This window comes from Solea senegalensis, linkage group LG6, assembly GCF_019176455.1.
Source record: "Solea senegalensis isolate Sse05_10M linkage group LG6, IFAPA_SoseM_1, whole genome shotgun sequence".
Taxonomy (NCBI): domain Eukaryota; kingdom Metazoa; phylum Chordata; class Actinopteri; order Pleuronectiformes; family Soleidae; genus Solea; species Solea senegalensis.
This window is the reverse complement of record NC_058026.1, coordinates 17,837,225-17,862,231: the sequence shown is the minus strand read 5'-3', so window position 1 is coordinate 17,862,231 and position 25,007 is coordinate 17,837,225. Positions and strand designations below refer to the sequence as shown.

At 39.7% G+C, this 25,007-nt stretch overlaps 2 protein-coding genes across 3 annotated transcripts in view; both read left to right on the top strand.

The window, feature by feature from the left end:
* Positions 1 to 4,405: 4,405 nt before the first annotated feature.
* chrnb3a (cholinergic receptor nicotinic beta 3 subunit a) lies at positions 4,406 to 19,265 on the top strand. 2 transcript variants are annotated; one of them, XM_044027373.1, is made up of 8 exons: positions 4,406 to 4,750; positions 12,466 to 12,617; positions 14,669 to 14,704; positions 15,384 to 15,493; positions 15,631 to 16,144; positions 17,046 to 17,236; positions 18,110 to 18,329; positions 18,654 to 19,265. In XM_044027373.1, the coding sequence occupies exons 1-8, from the start codon at positions 4,672 to 4,674 to the stop codon at positions 18,783 to 18,785; spliced, it is 1,434 nt and encodes a 477-aa protein (XP_043883308.1). In that variant the 5' UTR covers positions 4,406 to 4,671; the 3' UTR covers positions 18,786 to 19,265. The 2 variants fall into 2 exon arrangements, with proteins under 2 accessions (XP_043883308.1, XP_043883307.1); XM_044027372.1 differs by having other exon boundaries at positions 14,660 to 14,704.
* A 5,528-nt stretch (positions 19,266 to 24,793) lies between these two features.
* Positions 24,794 to 25,007, top strand: part of LOC122770489 (neuronal acetylcholine receptor subunit alpha-7-like) — a 32,730-nt gene continuing 32,516 nt past the window's right edge. The window contains exon 1 of the mRNA XM_044027371.1: positions 24,794 to 24,911. Within this exon, the coding sequence (XP_043883306.1) occupies positions 24,842 to 24,911 (70 nt within the window). The 5' untranslated portion in view covers positions 24,794 to 24,841. The remainder of the gene's footprint in view (positions 24,912 to 25,007) is intronic.

Here is a 25,007-nt window from a genome sequence, read left to right as displayed (position 1 = left end):
AAAAGTCATAGTATAGTATGTCGTCCAAAATCGGTCAAAAACTTCATAGTATAGTATGTCGTCCAAAATCAGTTAAAAAAGTCATAGTATAGTATGTTGTCCAAAATCACCCAAAAAATTCATAGTAAAGTATGTCGTCCAAAATCAGTTAAAAAAGTCATAGTATAGTATGTTGTCCAAAATCACCCAAAAAAGTCATAGTATAGTACATCGTCCAAAAATGGTCCAAAAATTCATAATATAGTATATCGCCCTAAATCACCCAAAAGAGTCATTGTATAGTATATCGTCCAAAAACGGTCAAAAAAGTCATGGTATAGTATGTGGTCCAGAAACACCCAAAAAAGTCATAGTATAGTATGTCATCCAAAATCGGTCAAAAAAGTCACAGTATAGTTTGTCATCCAAAATAAGTCAAAAAAGACATAGTAAAGTATGTCGTCCAAAATCAGTTAAAAAAGTCATAGTATAGTATGTTGTCCAAAATCACCCAAAAAAGTCATAGTAAAGTATGTCGTCCAAAATCACCCAAAAAAGTCATAGTATAGTATGTTGTCCAAAATCAGTCAAAAAGTCATACTTTAGTATGTCGTCCAAAATCAGTCAAAAAAGTCATAGTATAGTATGTCGTCCAAAATCAGTCAAAAAAGTCATAGTATAGTATGTTTTCCAAAATCAGTCAAAAAAGTCATAGTATAGTATGTCGTCCGAATTCTATCAAAAAAGTCATAGCATAGTATGTCACCCAAAATGAGACAAAAAAGTCATAGTATAGTATGTCGCCCAAAATTAGACAAAAAGTCATAGTATAGTATGTTGTCCAAAATCAGTCAAAAGTATAGTATAGTACGCCATTCAAAAATCATCAAGAAAGTCAAGTAGTATAGTATGTTGTCCAAAATCAGTCAAAACGTATAGTATAGTATACCGTCCTCAAATCAAAAAAGTCATAGTATAGTATGTCGTCCAAAATGAGACCAAAAATGCATAGTATAGTATGTCGTCCAAAATAATTTAAAAAAGTCATAGTATAGTATGTTGTCCAAAATCAGTCAAAAAAGGCATAGTATAGTATATCGTCCAAAATGAGACCAAAAAGTCATAGTATAGCATGTCGTCCAAAATTAGAAAAAGTCATGGTATAGTATGTCAGTCCAAAATCTGTCAAAAAGTCATCGTGATAGCATGTCGCTCAAATGAGACAAAAAGTCAGATAGCATGTCGTCAAAAATTAGAAAAAAAGTCATTGTATAGTATGTCCTCCAAAAAAGTCATAGTATAGTATCTCATCCAAAATGTGACCAAAAAGTCATAGTATAGTATGTCGTCCAAAATTAGTCAAAAACGTCCCAGTATAGTATGTCGTCCAAAATTAGATCAAAAAGTCAAAGTACAGTATGTCGTCCAAAATGAGACCAAAAAGTCATAGTATAGTATTTTTTGTTTGTTTTGGTGTTAGATAAGTAGTGAAGATGGGATGAGCTTACTTGACCTGTGTGTGTGTGAGTGTGTGTGTGTGTGTGTGTGTGTCACCCTCTGGCAAGTCTTGGTGACAGCAGAGCAGCGATCAGGTGTCTGAGTAAGACAGCATTTAATGAGATATACTTAAAGCCAATGTAAGCAGTCAAGTGGTAGCATGTGATCTGCATGTGTGCCGCAAAAAAGTGTGTGTTCATGTTTGTTGTGAATGAACGATCAAATCCCATGCATTTCTCTGTGTGTGTGTGTGTGTGTGCGTGTGTGTTTATGCATGGGTGCAGAAGGATTCGCCTTGCAGTTCTTCTTCCAGCTGCTGTTAGCTTTAACTTAATTAAGAGAGGGAGTCCATCTCCTTCGCCATCTCGCCATGAGCTATTTACGAGTCAAGCAACTGCTTATTTGATTGCCTGAATAAATGACACAAAGCAAATGAATGTGAGCTCTCTGTTCAGTGTCAGATGGTCTGGCTGTCGGCACTGGCTCATCCATAAATCACTTGCATTCTTCACACTCTATCTGCTCTCTGCCCGTTTGCCATTTACACAGCGACACGACACATTTTATGTGAGCAAAAACAAAACTTGCGAAACCTGTTTGTGTATGTCTGATTTTCTCTCTCTTACGCCACCGTTAACTGGTAACAGGTGTGAATCAAAGCCGAGGAGATGCATATCTCTTAATTTTCCAACACTGTATGGAAACTCTGCCAGATCGATACAGGATCACCTCATCTGCTCGGCCTGAACAGCGTGTAATTAGATAACCTGTGCTACAGTCAGCGCTCATCCTCGCCACTTTACCTTTTATCCGTGAAACATGATAGCTCTGGAATGAAAACATGCTCATAAAATAATAGCGCAACCATCTCCAGTCCTGTGGCTTCACTTGCTGAGAAATCGGGCTCTAGTTCGGGGACCATGCTGTTCCAATGTACCGTACATTATGGGCTTTAATCAGATTTGGTTTCAGGATGTGATGTGGCAGGGTGTGTTCTGCCGCTCATCTGGGAATCTCGTTTTCACTCCAGTGTCAGCAAACTCACGTTGTTAGCATGGATTCACTTTTGCTTGAAACGTGTAAACCTTTAACGAGTCCTGTGTGTGAGTCCTGTAGCACTCACACACCACTCTCTCTCTATATATAAATATAAATATAAAATATTTTAGCAAATACTATGCACATCAAACACTATTTTTTAATAATAATAATAGTAACCTACAACCACTCATATTCACTCCTATGGTCAATTTAGAGTGACAAATTAACCTCTGCATGTTTTTGGACTGTGGAACCTGGAGAAAAACCCTCACACACACAGGGAGAACATGCAAACTCCAGAAAGGCCCTCAGTCAAACTGTGATGGATTTGAACCGATGACCTTCTTGCTGTGAGGTATAACAATGTTAGCCGAAAATCAAATGTATCATATTTAACATAAAATTATATACAGTGCTTAACAAATTTATTAGACCATCAGTCATGAAAACATGAAAACTTGTTTAGCAAATAACATACTAAATGCACATTTGTATATAAGTTTGGAAAGTGTTTTGATTATAGTGCTCCACACATTTCGTCAGTTTTTGTTATTTATAGATTAGACTATGTCCATTCTTTCATATCAAAACATATACGTTGATTTTTAAATTATTTTAAATATCATCATGAATATTTTTACTCCTCATATTGCATTTTCCCCAAATAATTAGACTTTCTTGGCCACTCCTGAGCTGGCCATTTGCTCATTTTATCCCAGGTCATTTGACGAGTGAGGGTGAGGCTCACTCTTTAGATTGACAGCATGGCATGCATTGTACTGTATGGCGTGACATGGCACAGCATGGCATGGCATGCATTAGTGGGTGTCGGTAAATAGCTGAGTGATTGAAGCTAGGAATTGCAGAGTCTGATGATTTATGATAATGCTGCCTCTAAAACAATGCGATGGGATGGGCTTCTGAGGGGAAACTTACAGATCACTGCTCCCTGAAAGATGATCTAAAGCCATTTATCAGAAACTAAAGTGCTTTCATGACATTTCTAAGTGTTACCCAGCAAGCAACGCAGCACTCCCTGTAAGCTCAGCACAGTCTGCTGCTCTTCATGTCAAAAACTGTGCAGTAACTGGGCTGGGCTCATGTTGTGGTTGATGTCTCAAGTATCAAGCACTTTTCTCGTCTTCATTGAGTCCAACAGATCAATCAACAAACAAAAATGAAGAAATAACTAGTGTGTGATTTTAAAAAGGAGAGAGGGTTTTCACCCTCAAGCAATGCATCCTGGGAAGTACGTTACTATGCTAGTTTTATCCTTCCAAGATAAATTAATTCACAACATCATTTTAAGCTGAATGAGTTTAGGTCCACTCATGTTTGTGACTTCTTACACTTGCTGACAAACGTATCTGCTGACAAACAGCACAAGCAGTAAGGACCGCCTCTTTGTGGAGTTCTGGCTCCTGATTGGATAAAGTGTTGTGGGTTACATTTACAGTCAGATGCTTGAGACTGATGAAAGAATTATGTCTCTGACCAAAACCCTCTTGACCAGTGTACGAATATAGAGCTACTTAACATATATTATAACAAATTATTATTAGTAGTAGTAGTAATAGATGTTGTAGTTTACATGGATTAATAGTATAATATTAATAATAATAATAGTAAATATTGAAAATGTGCAGGGGGGAAAAAAATACATTGCATTCGAGTTAAAATACATATAAATTGGATGACCTGTATGTTTTATTTCATCCTGAAATCTGTAATGTAATATTTATTCACCACTGGATGGAGACCAGAGTCCAGATCCGTCTCATCCTGTGACGGGCTAGCCCTCCACCCGTTCCGCCCCCACTGCGTGCGGCAGCATCCATCAACTCATCAACGCAGCACCGTGAGAGAGTGAGAGAGAGAGAGCGAGGGAGGGAGAGAGAGAGAGAGAGAGATGGGGGGTTGGGGGGACATCGAGCTGCAGCTGAACCACACTGTGGAGGCTGTGTGTGTTAAACAAAGCCATCAACAACCTTCCCTTTATTGTTGAACCTGGACATGATCCTCCGGAGGTCCCGCTCTGGTGTCGACGAGGAGAAGCCTCCTGCAGGAGGAGGGTCGTTGTTGTTTTTGTTGTTGTTGTAAAATGGTTTGATCTCCGCCGTGGACTCACATCCATCCATTCGCTTTCTGCTGACGATGAGAGGGAAGAGAATGAAGTTTGCGGTTGCGGTGCTGTGGTTCGCCCTGGCTTTCCCTGGGAGAGCGACGACGCAAGGTAAGAAGATGGAATCATCCTGGAGCAGCGTCCTGCACCGCGCTCCTTTACGCACACAGAGGGGGAGAGTTTAATGAAGCACACGCGGTGCTTTTCATTCTCCGATTGCACTTTTAACCGTGTGTGAGGCAGCGGGACAGTGATGGGGGTCAGCTGTGTGTGTGTGTGTGTGAGAGAGAGGACATTGATGATTTATGACAGCTAATGACAGAAGAGAAGCGCCCTCATGATATTTCCTCTGGAAATACAGTATGAAATATAACAATATAGCATTTAATAAAAAAAGAAAAATCAGAGGGCAAAGAATTCCCAAACATAATAAAGCAGCAACCCAGGTCTGTCTCCTATGTGTGATGGTGGTAAGTGAAAAATGTAATAATTGTTTCACTGTGGACCAACTGCTCTCTCTCTCTCTCTCTCTCTCTCTCTCTCTGATGATAGCAGCTTACTGCAAAGCATTTCACACCACTCTAATCTTGAGTTGGAGTGGCTCTTGGCAGCACATGCTGTAAAGAAAACCCTCTGCCTGTGAGAAAGATGGTGGGAGAGAGAGAGACAGAGAAGGAGAAAGAGAAAGAGAGAGGTTCTGGAGAGATGACAAGTTGATGAAAATTATAAATCCACCTTCAGTGAGTGTCCCACAGTGTCCATCAGTGCACTTAAATTCAAATTCCTGGCAGGTTGTTTTGAATCATGACACACCTCGGAATGAGATGATATATGTCGCTGTTATTTTTATTCTGTTTCAGTGTAGTTTGGATCTATTTTGTTTTGCTGGGATGATGCCAATACTTCACATGTGTTTGTTATTGATCCTTTCCTTTAATGCCTTTCTTGTGATTTGCTTAGATTTATTGATTCAGTCCACCATTCTAACATATATCCCACTCAAAATAATCTTGAGGCCTCAATTTGTGTCTGTACATGTCATGACTTATGATGTTCAGTGCCTATGAAACTGTGCGCTCTCACAGTGCACAGTCTTTGTTCTCCCCAAGAGGCACCTGTCCTGTTGCATTGTGGGTAAACAGGAGCAAAAGCAACAGATACAACTGTAAAGTAGGGCTGAACAATTAATGATTGTCGAATCGTAAAGGTTACAATTTAATTCAATTCTTCGTTTTGATTGTTCTTTGGGGCCACTCAGTTGTGTGTGTGAGTTTTCCGGTTTTCTCCCACAGTCCAAAGACATGCAGATTTGGGGATTAGGCAAATGGGACACTCTAAACTGACTACTAGAAACCTATTAGAATTAGGAGCAGCAACACTTACTTAGTACTTAGTTGAAACTTGAAAAAAAACTTAATCAAATTCCAGTTGCAGTATGTTGGAAAAATCACACTTTGATATTTTACCTAAATTCCATCCCACCTCCAAAGCTTCTCTCCCTCTCCATATGTGTGAGCCACTGATTAGAAATGTGAGAGAAAAGAATGCAAAGATTAATTTAAGACAAAAAAAGGTACATCCCGCTGTGCTTCTGCAGTGAACAGATGGTGGCAGTGTCAAAGTGATCGTACCACTGTGACCATGGGGTGTTTCCAATGAGGAGAAGGTAGGGTGTGTTCGAGTGCTGGGTCAACACAGTGTCTCTATCACTCATCAGCAACCTGTATTTTCTTTGTCCTGCAAACACATGTTGGTTTACCATGTGTTCTGTTTGCACACGCTGTGCATTGTCTTCTCATGTTCTTTGTACCTAAAAACACATACAGTCACAAACACACAATAATGTAATAATGTGTAATGTCCTCACAGGAAAACCAGCCCCATCCCCCAACCATTCAAATCAATATATCCTTCACCTCTGCTCAATCAACCACAGACACACACACACACACAGGTTTGCATAGCCATTCTTCTTAGGTCACTGCATTGACTTCCATTCATTTGGACAGCCAAACCAGAGTGTTATCATTAACCTTAACCATAACCAGTTGCCTAAAACTAACCTTAAACAAACCTTAGCCCTGAACAGCTCCTCTGAAATGAGGTTCTGTCTAATAAGGACCAGGTTTTGGTCTCCATGAGGACTACTGGTCCTGATAAGGTTAGTTGTTATACCAGAAAAGGTCCCAAACAGGGAAACACACACACACACACTGAAAACAGCCAGTCAGCCTGTATCTGAAGTAAGGTTCAGTCGAATAATCCATCCCCGCCGTGTTTGACGTTTGGCTCCTTTAGATGAGAATCTTGCGACTGAGCTGCTTCCTGTCGAGATGCTAGATAAAATGTAGCTGATGCTCAGTTTCAGGCTCTTACAAAGTGAGTGCTGCACAGTGAGACCTGATGCAATGGAAAGTAATCTGAGTCTTAACAAGGCTTTAACTTTTAACCTAATTTGTGGCCACATGCCCAAGGAACACACACACACACACGTGTGAATAATCAGGCCTTGTAAGGATGTTATACCAATTATATTCATTCATTATCACCTAATTCCATTTTTCCATCAACAACAATTAGAACTTAAATTTCAAATCACAATGTTACCTACAATTCATCTCTGTTAACAGCTCAGTACTTCATTAGCTGCCACTGATACACCTGAATCTCTGACAATCTGTCAGTAAATGTTATATAAATACATTTTCACAAGGTAACATCTATGATATCACTTGTTCGGCACAAATGATGATGCTCTATTAAATAAGTTGGCCAAGGCAATAAATAAATACTATGAAAGCATCAGAATACTAGATTCACAGAGAAATTGATACAACCTGTGTCCAAAAACTGCGCTGTCAAGAACTTAAATAATGTAAACGTGTGATGCCATCCACTGTTCCTTTATAAAATAGCCATGATATTTACCAAGCACAACTCATCTTGACCCAGATCCACCTAGACTGTTCTACCCAAAATCTGTTCTGCTCAGTATCTAGTGCCAGTGTCTATTTTCAAGCCAATCCAACAGTCTTTCCAGATTTGATTATGGCAGTTTGTGCTCTGTAAACATACTTACTCACAGTTAATGAATGACATCCACCACCTGGAGCTGTAGCGCTGAAAAAGTATAAGCAGCTTCATGGATTTATTTTTTGCAGCGGCTGCCCAGGAAAAGCATACTGCACATGCAGTATTCCACTTCTGCCTGGTCACCCACTTCACCGATGCACCTGTTCTTCAGCAAGGCTCCTCTGTCTTGCCTCGATGGACCAAGGACATTCAACCAAAAGCTGTCAGACAGTTTGCAGTTTGCAGATTGCCTGGAGAATTATTTATATATTATATAGCCACGTTTTGACCATCAATTCACTTCAGCAATGACTGCAAAGACATTTGGATCAACCAGTGAGTTGTATCAAGCTACAGTAGGCTACAATCAGTTTCCTGTGGTTGGCTTGGCTGTGTTCAGGTCACTCAGAAATAAAGTAGTCAGAAAACAGGATCAGTAACTGCACTGGATTAAACGTGTTGCTAAATTTAGTTTGGCTGGCTTGACTGCAGTGAGAGATGTACATAAATACACAGCTGTTAACTGGCTATTATAATGTAACTGAGGTCAAATGTGCTGCACATAGATGCACTGTATGAAACTGTAGTGTAAAGCTGCTTTGAGCGGTCATCAAGGCTAGAAAAGGCTCTATATGAACAATGTCATGAATGACATTAAAATCCACATTGTGCAGGATTTTTTAATATTACCAAGCTCTTAAAAAATCTTTTCTGACTAGTTAGAAAGAAAGTTGACCTTGTAGCAAATGCAATAGACATTCATAAGAAAATTAATTTTTGGTGTTGTTTTCATTGTATTGGTTGGCAAAAAGAGAATCAATCTGATTCAGTCATTCTTACCTTGAGCATAGAAAAGAATGATGTAAAATCAGCCATCAATAGCAAGCAACAAATGCACCTGAATATAATCCATTTAAACCCAGCATTTAACCAAGAAACCTAGTCTGATAAAAAAAGAAACATTGATAGACCCTTTCTCTGGTACAAAACACAGTACAAAAAGACTTTGTACTTTTCAACAGATGTCCTCCATGACTGTTGTCATGCTGTCCTAACCTTGAACTCGCCTTTGAACACATGAACATTAAACAAGAATTCAAACCCACTTAAAGCAAGAAAAGGAAATCGTAATAGTACGATTTCCTTCAGTGACCCTCAGATGAATGCTGATAGGATCAAAAGAATGTATAAACAGTCCCTCTCTCTGTTCATGTACATGTATGTATCGCATGTGGCATGTGAGGGAAATGGCATAAAACCTCAGGTTAAAAGAAAAGTTGACATCAATATTTGTTTTTGTATCTGTTTTGCCGTCTCTTCTCTTTCACCTTGCCCTTTACTTCTCCTACAGTATCAACCTCCACCCTCCCCCTCGCTCTGTCTCTCTCATACACTGGAGGGAATGGCTCTGGGTCACTGCGCCACACTCCTTCTCTTATCAGCCCTCTCCACTCTTCTGCTCCATTCCCCTTGTTTGTGCTGGTTATTGGAAGTTGTTATTTCTGGCTGTCAGCCTCTGTTGCAACACTACCATCGACAGTGCCAAATATCACCATCTTACTGTGTGTGGACAAATGCCCTGAGCTGTGAGGTGATAGAGACTCTGACTTACTGTGGGAGTCACTAAACTACAAATACCACATAATGCTCTGAGCATCCAGAGAATGCAGCTGTCATCTTCATCTTAATTACAAACAGTGAGTAACTGGAAGGAGGTTCAGGGTTTGCTGAGATGCAGTTTTACAGCACATTACGGCGATACGTCTGGATGAGCTTACTGGCTCTCATCAGAGCAAATGTAAGCATGTGTCTGACTGTGGGTTACAAATTGCATGCAGTTTCTTCAACTGAAAGTTAAACACAATTCCTTCTTCCCTCACAATTCCTGTATAATATAAATGCATGTTTTTATGTTTAAAAATTAAAAAAAGTAGATTAGCGGCTCAGCAGTTATGTGACACTCATGTAACAAATCACAAACAATAATTGCTGAGGTGCAAAGTTATTACTTGGACAACCTACGGAAACATGGCGCGTTCGCTTTCCACCGGTTAACATGCATGGTTTACAGCCAGACAAGTTTGTCTGTGAGAAAGTATGTTACATGCATTTGAAAAGTAGTTTTGCACAAGGTGTAGCACCGTGGATGCAGCCCTCTGCCCAAGCTGTGGCACTACGACCCGACAAAGGCAGCAGCTTCGCCTCACGTTACATTTGTTTCCATGTTCTTTGCAAGTGGCATTCAGTTACGACATCATCTAGAGGAACTCCTGTTTTGAAGCCTTCACAATTATGACTTGGCCGACACCATGCAACAGAAGTTCAGAGTTAGGAGAACCTGCAACCAGACTCCTATTGGATGACACCAGGTGTCAGTCACACTGGTGTCCATATGTGTCTTACTTTATTGTAACTTTATTATATACCATTTTCCACCACTAATTCATGTGCTGCGGGACATAATTTCCAAAAGTGACACCATTCTCCTTTGAAGACGACCTATTTAAAACCATTAAGTCCTCAGCAAAGTGTTTACTGTCCTCATGAATCAGTGAGAAGTAGACTTCAGTTTGACTGGACTTTTTCTGGATTCGCCCCCTTGTGGCTATTCAATGTATTTTCACTTATGTAAGGGAGACCTTGAAACCCACAAGCACTTTTTGTCTTCGGTCTATGGTAGCTATTTTTTTTTACATAGCAGACAAGGTCCAGAAAAATGACACATGAACAAAAGATAACATATATATCTGTTAATCAGGTGACTAATTTGTGATAGATAATACATGACTAACCTAGTCTTCCCTCGTCTGAATACTGTACTTTTTACTGAATACATGTAGACTCCTCTGTCCTTCCTGAGATTTCAATGCAGCTACACAGTAGTTAAAACAAAGAAGCGAAGGCTAACTGAACTCTGGAAAACATCACAGTGTGTTGCCTGTAATTGTCTACCTAAGAGACCAATTTCGCTCGGCTGTCTGTGCTTGAACAGTGGCTGGCGAAGTGAAAACAGTGTTCCTGTCTCGTGCTCAGTGTGAGCGTCACTCTTTAACTGACTATTATGTCTTGTGCTTGACTGCACAAAGAGCTCTGAGCTCAGCTTGTCTCCCCTGGAAATTCATTCTGTCGGAGGTGATCATGTCAACATGATCATTTTGTCAGCCTTGGGAGCTTAGAAGCAGTCGCTCGGCCATGACCAGCTGTCAGGCCAGGGTTGATTGTGTGTATGTATGTGTGTGTCTGTGTGTGTTTTGACTCTTAGGCCTTGACTTAATTCTCCCTTCCACTTCCTTTTGAGGCTCTGGAGAGGTGATTCACATTGTTCATGCATGGCATGGCATGGCATGACTCTATATGTTTAAATAAAGACTGAGAACAAGTTAACATTCATGTGCACATCTGTGTCTGCATTGATGCAAATTAATATTACATGTATGTGTGGTCCAGGGGTGGACCAGGGGTGGGCAACATTTCTTTTTCCAAAGAACCACATTGAAATTAATGAAGCAAGCAAAGGGCCATAAAAACAAGGTTTTAACAAAATAGGAAAAAAAAACAATATTTATATTCAACATTTAGCATTTGCTGCAAGAAGACCCGGGTTCGCAACCCGGTCGGAACAAGGGCCGCTTTGCATGTTCTCCTTTCTCCGGTGTCTGGTTTCCGCCCACAGTCCAAAGACATGCAATATGGAGATTATGTAAATCGGGCTCTCTAAATTGAACATAGGTGTGAGTGTGAGTGTGAGAGTGGGTGGTTGTTTGTCTCTATATGTGTCTCTGTGATGGACATGGTGAATTGTCCAGGGTGTGACCCCGCCTATCGCCCTATGTCAGCTGGGACTGGCACAGCTCCCCCCTGCAACCCTCATGTGGAGGATAAAGCAGTAGAAGATGGATGGAAGAATAACATTTACATTTTAAAAATAAACATAGAATGTGACATGTAACCTCACTGATATGTGTCTTTTCCTGTGACTATTTCAAGTGGAAAGTTTTGTGAGAGTTGTGAAGATGTGAGACCGATGTCTGGTCTGTATTTGCAGTAACGTTGTATAGCACTGCACAGATCCAGATCATCACCAAAAAAATATTTAGATGTCCACTCTTTAAAACACAACATTCCAAGGTAACTTTTTTATTTTAGCTCTATTATCAGAAAATTGAGCAAGAGCCAACTTGAGGTGAGGATTCGTGGGCTGGAAAAAGCTGGTTTTGTGGGCCACATCTGGCCCCAGGTCCTTATGTTGCCCATGTGTGCCCTAGAATATAGAAACTAGCATTTGTTTCAATTATTGGTTTACTTGTTTTTATTTCATAGAACAAATCACTTTGTAGAATGTTTTATTTTATTATCTATTCCAAACTATTAGACAGGTGTAGTGTTTTATGAAGATACACATGTACCCACAAATTATGCAACTGCATTTGATGACTTATTTATTTTTTAATAAAATTCTGCGACTTTTGCAGAATGATAAAAAGCATCCAATAGCATGCTAGCAACCTAAACTAAGAGGCTCATGTGTTAAACATTCTATCTGCTTTGAGCTCCATCAGAAGAAAATTATCCCACTCCAAGTTGTCAGCTGTGATAATTAGTGATGTCATTTTGCCGTCATGAGTGTGTAGACCCTTTGCCTTTGACGTCAAAAACAAACAGTTATTTCATTTTCTGTGTAGTTTTGAATGCAGATAATCTAGTAATTTTAATCTGATAATGTTACCTCTTCTGTTGTGTGCTCATCCCTGCAGCTCAGGAGGATTTTGTGTCGCTGGCTGAGCTGGAGGATTCCTTGTTGAGGAACCTTTTCAAAGGTTATCAGAAGTGGGTACGGCCTGTCCAGCACGCCAATGACACCATCACCGTACGCTTCGGACTCAAGATCTCACAGCTGGTTGATGTGGTGAGAATTCAAAACAGAGATACACAAACATGCAGAAGCGATATTGAAATGACAGAATTTGTCAGTAAATTTACTATCACATACACAACAACTATAGCTAGCAAATCTTAATTTAAATATTTGTGTCCTATTTGAGCGCAGCTTGTGAGTTTGGTTCATATTTTTTAGTTGTTGGAAGAATGGAAATACTGTGACTGGCTTGAGGAAAAAATGCTCTTTTTAGTCAGATAAAAAAAACAAAAAACAGAAGGCCAATAGTTGTTTTGTTTTTATATCTAAATGTTATTCTTAAAACCCTTCTCATCTCTGCAAGTGTGTAAGTGCCCTCAATGACATAATAATTTATCACTAGTCAAAAACATTAACCCCGGGTGACTAAAATCAACAAATTTAAAAAAAGTTAAATAAATGACGTCAGAATTATTTGGAATGTTAGCTCCTCTCATGTTCTTGGCATGAATTATGCATTGTATTAATATTAGATAGGGCATTTTAACTGTCTCTGCCGTGATCACATGTGCACACACTAGAGTCAGACAGGAGAACAAAAGAGCACACATCATCTTAAAAAGTGTTTGTACGCTTAAGCAAACCCTTCAGACTTCTGTTACGGTATAATATTATTATGATTATCATCATCCATTTTCTACCCCTTTATTCTCCATAAAAAGGTAGCGGGGAAAGCTGCAGCCAATCTAGTTGTTGAGATATTTGGAAGAAATGATGGAAGGAAGGAAAACTCAATTTAAGATCAACATCATGTCACATATTTAAGTATATATAGAATGGTAAAGAGGGTGGTTATTTGTGGAGGTCAGCAGAGGAACTGTAACACAGGGGACAGACTAAAGACTGTGTGAAGATGAATGAGTAGGAGAGTAAGGAGATGAGGGACTTAAAGGGCCCAAGACAGGAAGACTGGAAAGAAACAAGAGAAAAAGAAAGGTTAAAAGAGAGGTCCAAAGTGGTCCTCCATAAAAGTAGTGGAAGTAATGAGGCCATCAGGCTGAGAGGAACCAGATCACATGTATTATTTACACAAGGGCTCACACCCACACACATACACACATACACACTCACACAGACACAGGTGTGCTGCAGCTATTTTTGTTAAGTCCTTGCTTTGACTTTTATTCACTTGGACAGCCTAAGCAAATCCTTATCCCAAAGTTAAACCACAACCAGTTAATGCATAAACCTAACTTTAAACTTAAAGCACAATTTAAATATTATATATTGACATATATATAAACTGAACCAGTTCCTCAGAAATGAGGTTCTGCCACATCAGGACTAGGTTTTGGTCTCCATGAGGACTACTGGTCCTGACAAGAACAGTGTTAGTACTAGAGGAGGTCCTAAAGAGGTAACAAAAAGGAGTGCACACCCCCACACACACACATGCACACGCAGACTGCTCATCATAACTCCACAGCATACTCACATTTGCATTTGATTCTATCCCATCATGTAGAAATGAAGTTTAGGAGAGTGCCATCTTGTGGTATTCTAACAGAACTACTGTTATTTCTTTAATAATATTTCCCAAAGAAACCACCTCATACCGATTGTTCTTCACACGACATGCATTCACCTCTGCTCCACTTTATCTTTCCCATAGATTTATCTCTTTATTATCAGCCTACCATTTCCGAATTTTTTCTTTTTCCATCACTCTCCTCTTGGATATGTCTCTAACCTGAAATGTAAAAGCTTTGCACAGTGAAAAAGAAGCAGCAGCAGTAGCTACTTTAATTTAGCCAGTGGTATTGGTCAGTGAGAAATAACGTATGCCTCCCTCTCTCTCACTGAACACTGTGGTATATGCCCGAGGCACTTAACCGTCAAGTTTATCCAGTCTACTTTCACAGTGGCAGGAGAAGGCAGGAGAAACAATTAACCCACTATATTTAAATGCTTTCTTTCATCATGCTCAACTTTTTTCCTCAATCTGCTCCTCATTAGCCTCTTTTTATCATTCATGGAAAGTGCTTCATAGATCTCTAACCAGTGACATTTGTCTTCCATGTTTCTTCCTTGAGGATGAAAAGAACCAGTTGATGACTACAAATGTCTGGCTTTGGCAGGTATGAATGCTAACTAACACACACACATATACAGGTTTTTATTCTTCATTGAATTCCATTCATATGGACAGTGTAAAAAAAAGCACTATTTCTAACCTTAACCATAGCCAATTAATGCCTAACCCTGACCTTAACCTATAAGCACAAAAGCCCTCAACTTAATCAGCTCCTCAGAAAGTAGGTTCTGCCTCATCAGAACCAGGTTTTGGTCTCCATGAATAACTACTAGTCCTGACAAGGTCAGTGTTTCTGCCAGAGTTAAGACTTAAAAAATACAAGAGCGTACGCAAAAAACAATGGAAATAACTTTTCAAAGATCTGTGAATATTAATGTGATCTTTTATCACATCAATTAACTCAATATTATTTAATGCTTTCCTTTTTTTATTTTATTTTATATCTTGTGTGTCTCAATTCACTACCCTTTATGTGTTGGATTCAAGTACAACAGCATCATTGAAAAAATGAAAGTGCTGTATACATGAATAATAATACATTTAACTCTATAAAGTGTTGACTCAAAGACACACAAATACGATTGTGGACGAGACAATAAACAAACCAGGAACAAGTTTACAAAGAAAACACTGCTGACTCGCAGTCTGGTGCTGTCCATGGTGCTGAACTTATAGCTCTACTTTATGACCGTACTAAAATGCATTGTTATGTTTTTTTTAAGGAGTGGGTTGATGTGAAACTGAAGTGGGATCCAGATGAATATGGAGGTATTACTTCTATCAGAGTGCCTTCAGAGACAATATGGCTGCCTGACATTGTCTTGTATGAAAAGTGAGTTACTATCAGTTGCACACACTGAGGTTATTGCTGCTTCTGCAACTGTTTTTCTCCTCTGTGTTCTTTCACATCTTACCTCTCCTCTTTCCTTGACTCCTTCTCAATTCCCTCCTTTTCGCATTTTGTTACAGTGCGGACGGCCGCTTTGAGGGCTCCCTGATGACCAAAGCCATTGTGCGCTGGGATGGCACCATAACATGGACTCCACCTGCCAGCTACAAGTCTTCCTGCACCATGGACGTGACTTTCTTCCCCTTCGATCGACAGAACTGCTCCATGAAGTTTGGCTCTTGGACGTATGATGGAAACATGGTGGACCTGGTCCTGGTGGATCACTACGTGGACCGTAAAGACTTCTTTGACAATGGCGAATGGGAGATCCTCAATGCTACAGGGGTGAAAGGGAGCAGGAGGGATGGGGTTTACTGGTACCCGTTCATCACATACTCGTTCATCCTCAAGAGGTTGCCCTTGTTCTACACCCTCTTCCTCATCATCCCGTGCCTGGGTCTGTCCTTTCTGACTGTGCTGGTGTTTTATCTGCCATCAGACGAAGGAGAGAAACTGTCACTGTCCACATCAGTGCTGGTGTCTCTCACTGTGTTCCTCTTGGTCATAGAAGAAATCATTCCTTCATCCTCAAAGGTGGGTAGCTCAAAAAAAGTGTCTCTGTATTTTTTTTAATCTCTGCTGCTTTTCTCCATGTTCACTTATCCTAATTGTAATCTTAATTGCAGTATGCTCTAATTAACACAGATCACCACTGCAGTCCTATCATTTACCTGCAGCTTACACTAAATGTCAAACCAATTAACAGCCTATTGACTTCAGTATAATCGAGGTCTCAGTGGAAATGCTGAGTTTAAATAACGGTGTGAAAAATCACTTGCTTCTCTCTATTAGGCACATATTCTGAATAAGCTTTTACACTTGTGTCTACTATAAGTCCTGCGTATGCTATTATAGAGGACACAACAGTGAGGAAAGACATTCAGCGTCTTTAAGTTATAATAACAAAATAACAGTGAATGTAGTTAAATGTGCAATCAATCCAACTATGTTTATAAAGCAATTTTAAATGCAACACTGTTGTGCAGCTACAGTGGAGTACAATAACATTAAAAATCCATAAAAGTCAATAAAATATAAGAAATAAATATGAAGATACTAATGAAATAAACATAAAAGCAGCATCTCAAATTGTATTTAATCATGTTTCTATAAATGCCTGTACTGCACGTTGCCACATGAATGAAAAATTAATGAAAAAACATCACCATAGTTGTGTAGAGCCTCTATCATTTACTGTGTGAGGTGATTACAGGCTTAAGGTGTAAAGTAAAGTAACTGCTATCCTGACGTTAAATGCCCTTCACTCCCCTAACCCTACTGTCTCAGATTAAACCTTTTTTCTCACTCTCAATTTAATAGTAGAGCTTACACCACATGATAAAGTACAAGTAACTCAAAACTAAGTAACATAAATGTTAATCAACATAATTTATGTAATACAACTTTTTTTTTGTCTTTTTTGTGTCCCAATCAGGTAATCCCACTGATTGGAGAGTACCTGCTCTTCATTATGATATTTGTCACCTTCTCCATCATCGTCACTGTCTTTGTCATTAATGTCCACCACCGCTCCTCTGCAACCTACCACCCAATGGCTCCGTGGGTAAAGAGCCTCTTCCTTCAGAGACTGCCCAGACTGTTGTGTATGCGCGGCCACACTGACAGGTGAGACGGATAGTAACTGGTGTATTAGAAAATAAGTCTGTTAAGACTCTCACTCACCCACATCGTAGTCACCTGCGGTAGTTATCTGTAGCCAACTGGACCTGCTTTAGAAGTTGTTTGAAGTTGTTTCACTCCTTCTTCAGTTCTGACCAACTGGTAGAAAGATCCAGGTATGAAGCCTCTGAGGGCTGGATTCACCCCCTGACACACAAGAACAAGTTCAGGAGGATCTGCAAAAAGTTTAGATTTTTATCTACACAGAACCAGCGTTGTGTGTATAAAGACACTTCTTGAAAATCAAAATTTTTTACGTAAATCTTTTTTAAGAAAGAAAAAAAAAAAGTGCAGGGAAAGTTCTGCACTTTTGGTGTGGACAAGGCCCCAGCTTCATGTTTTTAGTTTCACCTGAGTCAAGGTGTTAAAGAGGGTTGTTTAAGTCATTACCGTAATGGTACCCTTAACCGTAAAAACAACGTCAGGAGTCCAGTTGCCTAAAGCTAATTCCTGAAGATAAGAAAAAGCATATTGTTACGACTGGCTCTAGGGCCGCAACGAAACACAGAACAGGCACAGGTGACGTGAAAATAAAACAAGTACAATGAAGTGTGGAAGTGAGTGTCAGCGGTGTGTGAGGCTGCTGTGGTGCATGTTGTCTAGTGTAAAACAAAACAAAATCACGAGCAGCAGGTTGACAATCCCAGGGGAAAAGAGAGAGAGGGACAATCCAAGCCAGCAGGCTTTTATCAGATGGGAAGCTGGGCAGAGGTGCTCCCAATCAGTAATCACCACAGCAACCTGCAACACACACACACACAGACAGACAGGACACAGGAAGGGCTGAGGGCCATAACACATATTTTCCATTATTTGCAGGTACCACTATCTGGATATGGAGACCCACAGCCCAGAGGTGAAGCCCCGCAGAGGTGCAGGGAGGAAAGGTGTTCCTGGCCACAGTGGCAGCAGCCAGCAGAGAGGCCCACTCGGTGGAAAGGAGGATGAGAACCAAGCCTGGCTGGCCATGTTGGAGAAAGCCACAAGTTCAGTCCGCTACATCAGCCGTCACATCAAAAAGGAGCACTTCATCCGAGAGGTGAAAGGAATGGGTGCAGCAACAGCAACATTGCGCTAGTAAAGCCACGCAGTTGAAAATAATAAGATAAGATAAGATGAGATAAGAGCCCACGTTGTTTCTGTTCACCAAAAACCAAACAGAGGCAGAACAATATTGTTTATAACAACAATAATGAATAAAAGTTACTCATTGCAACTTGTCCTTGTTCCTTCATAAACTATCAGCTTCGGAAGTTCACAGAGTAGTGGTTGTGTAGTGTTGGTTGTTTTCACTGTGAATGAAATGGTGGAAGCTGACACTGCTGACACCCTCTCTCTCTCTGTGTCTCTTTGTCCCTCTCAGGTTGTACAAGACTGGAAGTTCGTGGCTCAGGTGTTGGACAGGATTTTTCTCTGGGCGTTCCTCACAGTGTCAATACTAGGAACTGTTCTAATCTTCACCCCTGCTCTGCAGATGTACCTCAGCTCACCTTAATAAACACACACAAACACTATCTCACAAATACTCTCCAGAAACCTCTCGTCTTTGTTTGTCTGTAACCATATTTTATTAATAAAACTCAATAAATGATTCATACTGTACATTTCAAATGTAGAAACAAACTCAAAACTACAAACGTTTACCTCCCGACAGTGCAGTTCACAGCCTGTAATGACTATCTGGAAACTGTAATGTTAACATGCAACTTGTCCTTCATTTTTTAGGTGCATGCACAGGAGTATAAAAGGAGTGAAAGCAATAAGCAGGTTAAATTTGTGTGTATGCTTTGAATATTCATGTTTGTATTGCTGTCACGTTATCATTATACATGCACCAACACGCACAATGTCACTCCATGACATAAAGAGTTGTTTTGTGTGTCATATGCACCTTGTTGTCAAGCCAGCGGTACTTTAATGTATGTGCTGTGAACATGTTCTAAATAAATAAAAAAATCTGATGTATAAAATCAAACTTCCTGCCTAGTTTCCATAGTAACTTGATGCATACAAACAGGTTAAGTGGACAGGGACCACAAGGCTTCAATAGCTTGATAATAATGTAGTCAACTCATACATAAGAAAATCAATAAAATAGTTTATACTGAGTCACAATTAATGTTAAATATTCTTAATGTGTTAATTCCTAAATTTACTTTCAGTACATTCATTGGTGTGGTATGTATGGTTATAAATCATTTTAATCTCCGGGAATTATATTTATAAAGAGTCAAATATATAATGGAATGGTTTAATTAATTAATTAATTAATTAAGGCCTGCAGCGATCATTAACATTTTAATATTTTGTAGCTTTTTTAAGCCAAACAAGTTTGAGCAATTAATTTTCCTTTCTCTTTTAGTAAGTGGACTGACTTTATATTATTTCTCATATGGACTAAAATTATTCAGATGAGTTATTGGCTGTAATTACACCATACCACCACTAAAAGGCAGCAAACATCTCTGTTTTGCCAGAGAGACACATGGATCACCTTTTATCATCAAACTAAATAACATTATGGTGTGTTTGGGTCGCACAGACACACAGTAATATGGCAAAAATAAAATCATAATCTGTTAAATGTCCTAGTTTTATGTTTGCAGTGGTGATGTACAGTATTATAGGTGACATTGCTTTTGTTGGTTACTCTTATGTAGGTTACCATTCAGTTTTAGAATTGATTTTTAGGATTTTAGGATTCCATATTTATTATTTGGCAGGTATTAGATGTGATAAGCACAAGGACTAAGTTATAGCCTTTGTGTGGTAGTAGTAGTAGTTGTCTCAATCTCCTTGTTGCCCTGACTTAGGACACCTCTGATTGTCAGTTATCACTACAGTTGTAGACAGTGACATGTTGATGTAACCCTATTATCATATTTCTTTATCGGCCAAAATTGTAGACCTTCCAGTTATTAACTGCTATAAAGTTCATCCACAGGCTTTTTTTCGCACACCCAATATTGTTCGAATAAGTGTCAGCTTCTGGTGATATCATAGTGTTTCGGTGCTTTGGCCTAGTTTCTGGGAGACGCAAGTTGTTGTTCTTTTTTTCCTCTGTCGCATTAAAAGTAGCTGGCAAGCTTAAGAAAAAGCCTCTCCCCTGTTTCTCCTGCACTTCAACAGTCTGACCTCAGCCTCCTTCTGTTATTCACAACTGAAGATCTGACTCGAGCAGACAGGTGTGTGTGTGTGTGTGTAGCCCTCAGGAGTCCACATAAATAAACAAGACCCACCAGGTCCTTGGAAGCAGAGGAACTGTGACATACACTGTTAAAAAATTATTATGGAGGATGATAAATACAATCTAACCAATGAATTGACCATAATATGAGTTAGCAAATAATAGTAATTAAATTATATTGTTAGCAGTAAACCATATTATATCTAACCCAAAATGTTAGCTCTGGAATATGACATGTTTATATGCCAGCATTAAATGGTCAGGAAAAGGAGCATCAATTAATTGAATCTAAAAAGTTAAAATCAACATGCATACTTTGCATTAAACATATTCTAACTTAGCAAAACCACAATATTTACTGTTTAAAAAAAGAATTGCAATTTTGGTATAAAATTAAGCGTTGTTTACTATCTATCTATCTATCTATCTATCTATCTACCTATCTACCCATATATCTGTCTATCTGTCTGTATATATATATATATATATCCTGCCTGACTGTCCCATTGTATAAAGTATTGCACTTTCAATTAATGTCTGTTCTTGGCAAAGACACAGAATCAAAATGCACAATAACAGCTGCTTCTGATTCAGAGAGTGTACAGTCACTTCTTGGTTTTCTAATCGTATGGGATGAGGATGTTTCCTGGGACACTGATGTACAGCAGTGAACAAGAAAGAAACCTGAAGCAGTGTTCACATCATGTTCTGGGATTATTGAAGGACTCAAATGTGTGTATTAGATCTTTTATCACTGCTGTAGATTGAAGATGAGGATTGGAAAAATGCATTCTGTCTCACATATATTTCTATTAAATAGACTCCAAGTTGTTCACCGTGGGGAAATTATAGGTCCCTGGTTCTATTGTTGCAAGTGGCTCGGGGAAATAACTGATCATATCAGGGAAGGGGCTAAAGATTTAAGATGCACTCCTCACATATTCAAACCTGGTGTGTTTATGTGCATGTGTGTGTTTTGCCACAGTAGCTGTACGACTCAGGCTACCAGGAACACTACGGTGCGGTGAAAAGGTCACTTTAGACTTCTGCAAAACAAGCTTTTCAAAGAAAACAGAGTCCGATTCGAACATGACCTTTAGCTTTCATGTCCTCCGTCGCCTTTGTGCTCACTTACACAAGAGAAAAGTCAAGAAATGGATATGGAAGCCAGATATACAGTGGAGTTACATTTTCTTTAATTCTGGTAACCTGTGTAAAAGAGATGGTTGGTTTTCAAACAATATGGAGCTTCTACATATACAGTATATTTTAATGTCAGGTGATGAAGCATGATGATGAGACATATGCTGTGCTATGTGCCTCAACATAAATCAAGGGTTTGCCTAAGGGTTGATGATTCTGCCTGAGATGTTGCTTATATATGGTTATGATATTCATGGTTTGGGGCTTGAGGCTGCTATACAGTATGTGCTTTGTGTTAATGTGTTTATGGTTATGAAGGGAAAGGTGGGGGGGGGCAACCCAGGTGCAAACACATACATCAACACACACACACACACACCACAGCTTCAATCCCTGCAGGCTTAGCCAAAAGGATGTTTATTTAATGTGATGTGATGGCAGTCCCACACACGTATGTGTGTCCAGACAGGAAGAAACAGCGACAGAGAAGGAGAAAGGGGCAGGAGGGTACACAAACTAAAGCAGAGACAAATTTCAGAGATGAAGAGTGGTAGTGAGAGGAAATGCTGCAGGCTCTCATGTAATGGTCTGAGGGCATCACTGCATCTGATGCTCACAAGCAGAGCTGCAAAAGGACATAACAGAAGGAACAGAGTAAGAGGAAAGATGGTTGTCTGAAGTGGAGAGAAAGGAGGACCAGCGGGGGGGGTTCAGTGGGTTGTGGCAAGAAACAAACAGAGGAAGTGAGAATGAGTGAAAAGATGACTAAGAGGAAGACAAAGGGGGAGGGAGAGAGAACATTAAGGCACATAATGAGCGAGGGTGGCATCTATGAGTCAGTTAATAGATTGGGAACTATCACCAGTGCATCACACCAAGCAACAACTTGAAACATGTCTGAATGTGTTAAAGAGGGTGTACACTCTCACACACACACACACACACAGTAACACAGTGTCTCGTGTCATGGTTGTATAAGGTGTTCTGTCTGCCTGTGTGCCCTGAAGATGTTTTTTTTCTGGCCACACAGAGAAAAAAAAAAGCTGCCACGCTGATTAAAAATGCATCAGTGGTGTTTGCTAACATGTTATTGTTTTCATCTAACCTGATTCATTGCCTGCATTGCTCACAGATTCTCATAACACAGGAGAGCAGCATATGGGGATGTGATCATTCAGCTTTTTTTTAAAAATAACTCATGAACTTCTAAGGAGCTGACAACTGACAAGACAATTAACTGCAGGTTTAAGCAATCTCAAAGAGAGTCCTGAGGTGCAAAAAAGGTTTAATCTTCTTTATACACATGGAACAACCCAATTTCTGGCTTGCAGAACACACATTTCTGGTTGCAGTTTAAAGGTAAGTATAGGACCTTAAAACAACAACTTTTAGCAAAGATGGTGGACACTGTGTTTACATTCTGGGAATGAAGTCTCATCCCCCTATGGATGAGTCTAAAAAGTGCAGAACAGGCGTTGTAGTTTCAAACCTTGAACCAACGTTTACCCTACGCTGAGTCAAATGATGCGATTCCTTTAATATTCATTTAATGAGGTGGAAAGGCCATCTGGGACCAGAAGGATGGTCCTGTTTGAGAGTTGTGGGGCTACAGTTTGATAAATCCCAATTTGTTCTGAACAATCCAGAAGCTGAGTGGAGCTTCTCCCTATGTTACATGTTTTGGTTTTGCTCATGTTAACTGGGTTTACTGTACAGGACAGTATTGTACTTCTAATTCCCTGCCATGGATCTGGCAAATAGTTCAGCACAGTCCAGCCACGTGGACATGAGTGGAATAGTGTGACACTGTTGGCAGGAAAGTATCTTAACATCCACAGGCTCATACTTGAACAAAACAACCAACAAATAACTAAAGAAAAACCAATTAAAAACAAAAATAAATATAAACATTTGGAAGGCTACTTTAACTTTGAAAGACTTTGCACCAAATGCAATTACACATGATAACGTTAATAGATTATTTTTTTAATGAAATAAAAGATGTGTATAATACTCTCAGTAAATCTTTTTGTTTGTTTTGTAGCGGTAGTGAGCTTTACCACTTATACTGCCTGCATCAAAGAACTGTAAATGGAAAAGAATTTGGTCTTTGCAATACTTATGACGCCTGCACAGAAAAGCAGTGTTACCTTTTCTCTCCAAAAAAAAAACACTCAAAGCAGCTTCACACAAATAGGGTTAGGGTTATGGTCTTAAAAAAAAGACCCCAGAATCAGTGTCTTTGTTCACAACAACCAAAATAAACATGACATAAAGAAAACAAATCAAATACAAATCCTGATGAGAGAATCAGTGACCGGAAAGATAGATGCCAGATGTGACCACAGAGACACACATGGTCCAATAATCCACCCATGACTGTTTGGATTTCAGTTTGAAGTTTATTTGGCAGTGTTTATTGCACCTCATAAACTATTAGACTATTAATAAGGCACAGTTTATCACTGTCAAGAACTAGGGCTTTAAACTTGACACGCCCCGTAAGTTTCTACACCTGCCTCTGGAGGGAAAACAGTGAAAGATGGTGGTGCCATATAAAGTTTTTTTTTTTTTTATATACAAGAGCTGACGGCTTGCAAAAGAGGACAGGGCTCCTAAAGTAAAATGGATTAGTTTAAGAATAGTGATTAGACTTGGAAAGCAGAAATAACTCCACAATTAAAAGGGGGTTGAATTAAAGCTACATTGTTTTCAGACTGAAGTCAATTTGTGTATTTTTCATTAATGGTTTCTTTCTTTGTTTCTACTTGAGTGCACGAGCCAGTAAAGTTTTGTGGAGCTTGTGCAATATCGATGGGAATTCTAGTGTGCGTATATTGAGACTGAGCGTGGTCACGTAGTCACAGTCATCATCCATAAAGATGGATGAGACGGACATGACTGGAACTAGCGCTGACGACACTGCGCAGCATCAGCATCAGCAGCTGGCGCACAGGTGACTGTGTGTCGTCATCACCGCTTGTGGGACGTATAAAACAAAATACAGCTGAGCGCAGCGGGAGGAGCAGAGTCCAGTCACTTTTGTGGTGACAGTCGACCCAAGACACAGTCGAGCGCGTGTGTTTGAGGAGAGAGAGAGAGAGAGAGCGAGAGAGAGAGAGAGAGAAAGAGAGAAAGCGAGAGCAGTGGTCTGAAGAAGCTGCACTCACTTGAAGTTTGACATCTCCTGCAGCTGGTCGGAGTTGAGCTCCTCAGCTGCCATGGAGCTTCGGAAGAGTTCGGGATCTGTACTGATTGGATTTTATCTGTGGGCGATGTTCTGCTGTGAAGGTGGGTCACTGTCAATTTAAAGATGCCAAATTGAACCAAAGACTAAAAGTGCACGGCGCGTCGTTCTATTGTCATTTACCATCATGTATACACATA

Coding starts and splice junctions, on each gene's coding strand:
- chrnb3a (XM_044027372.1), top strand. CDS start 4,672: ATGAGAGGGAAGAGAATGAAGTTTGCGGTTGCGGTGCTGTGGTTCGCC. Junction 15,494..15,630: donor GACATTGTCTTGTATGAAAA/GTGAGTTACTAT, acceptor ATTTTGTTACAG/TGCGGACGGCCGCTTTGAGG. Junction 18,330..18,653: donor AGGAGCACTTCATCCGAGAG/GTGAAAGGAATG, acceptor TGTCCCTCTCAG/GTTGTACAAGACTGGAAGTT.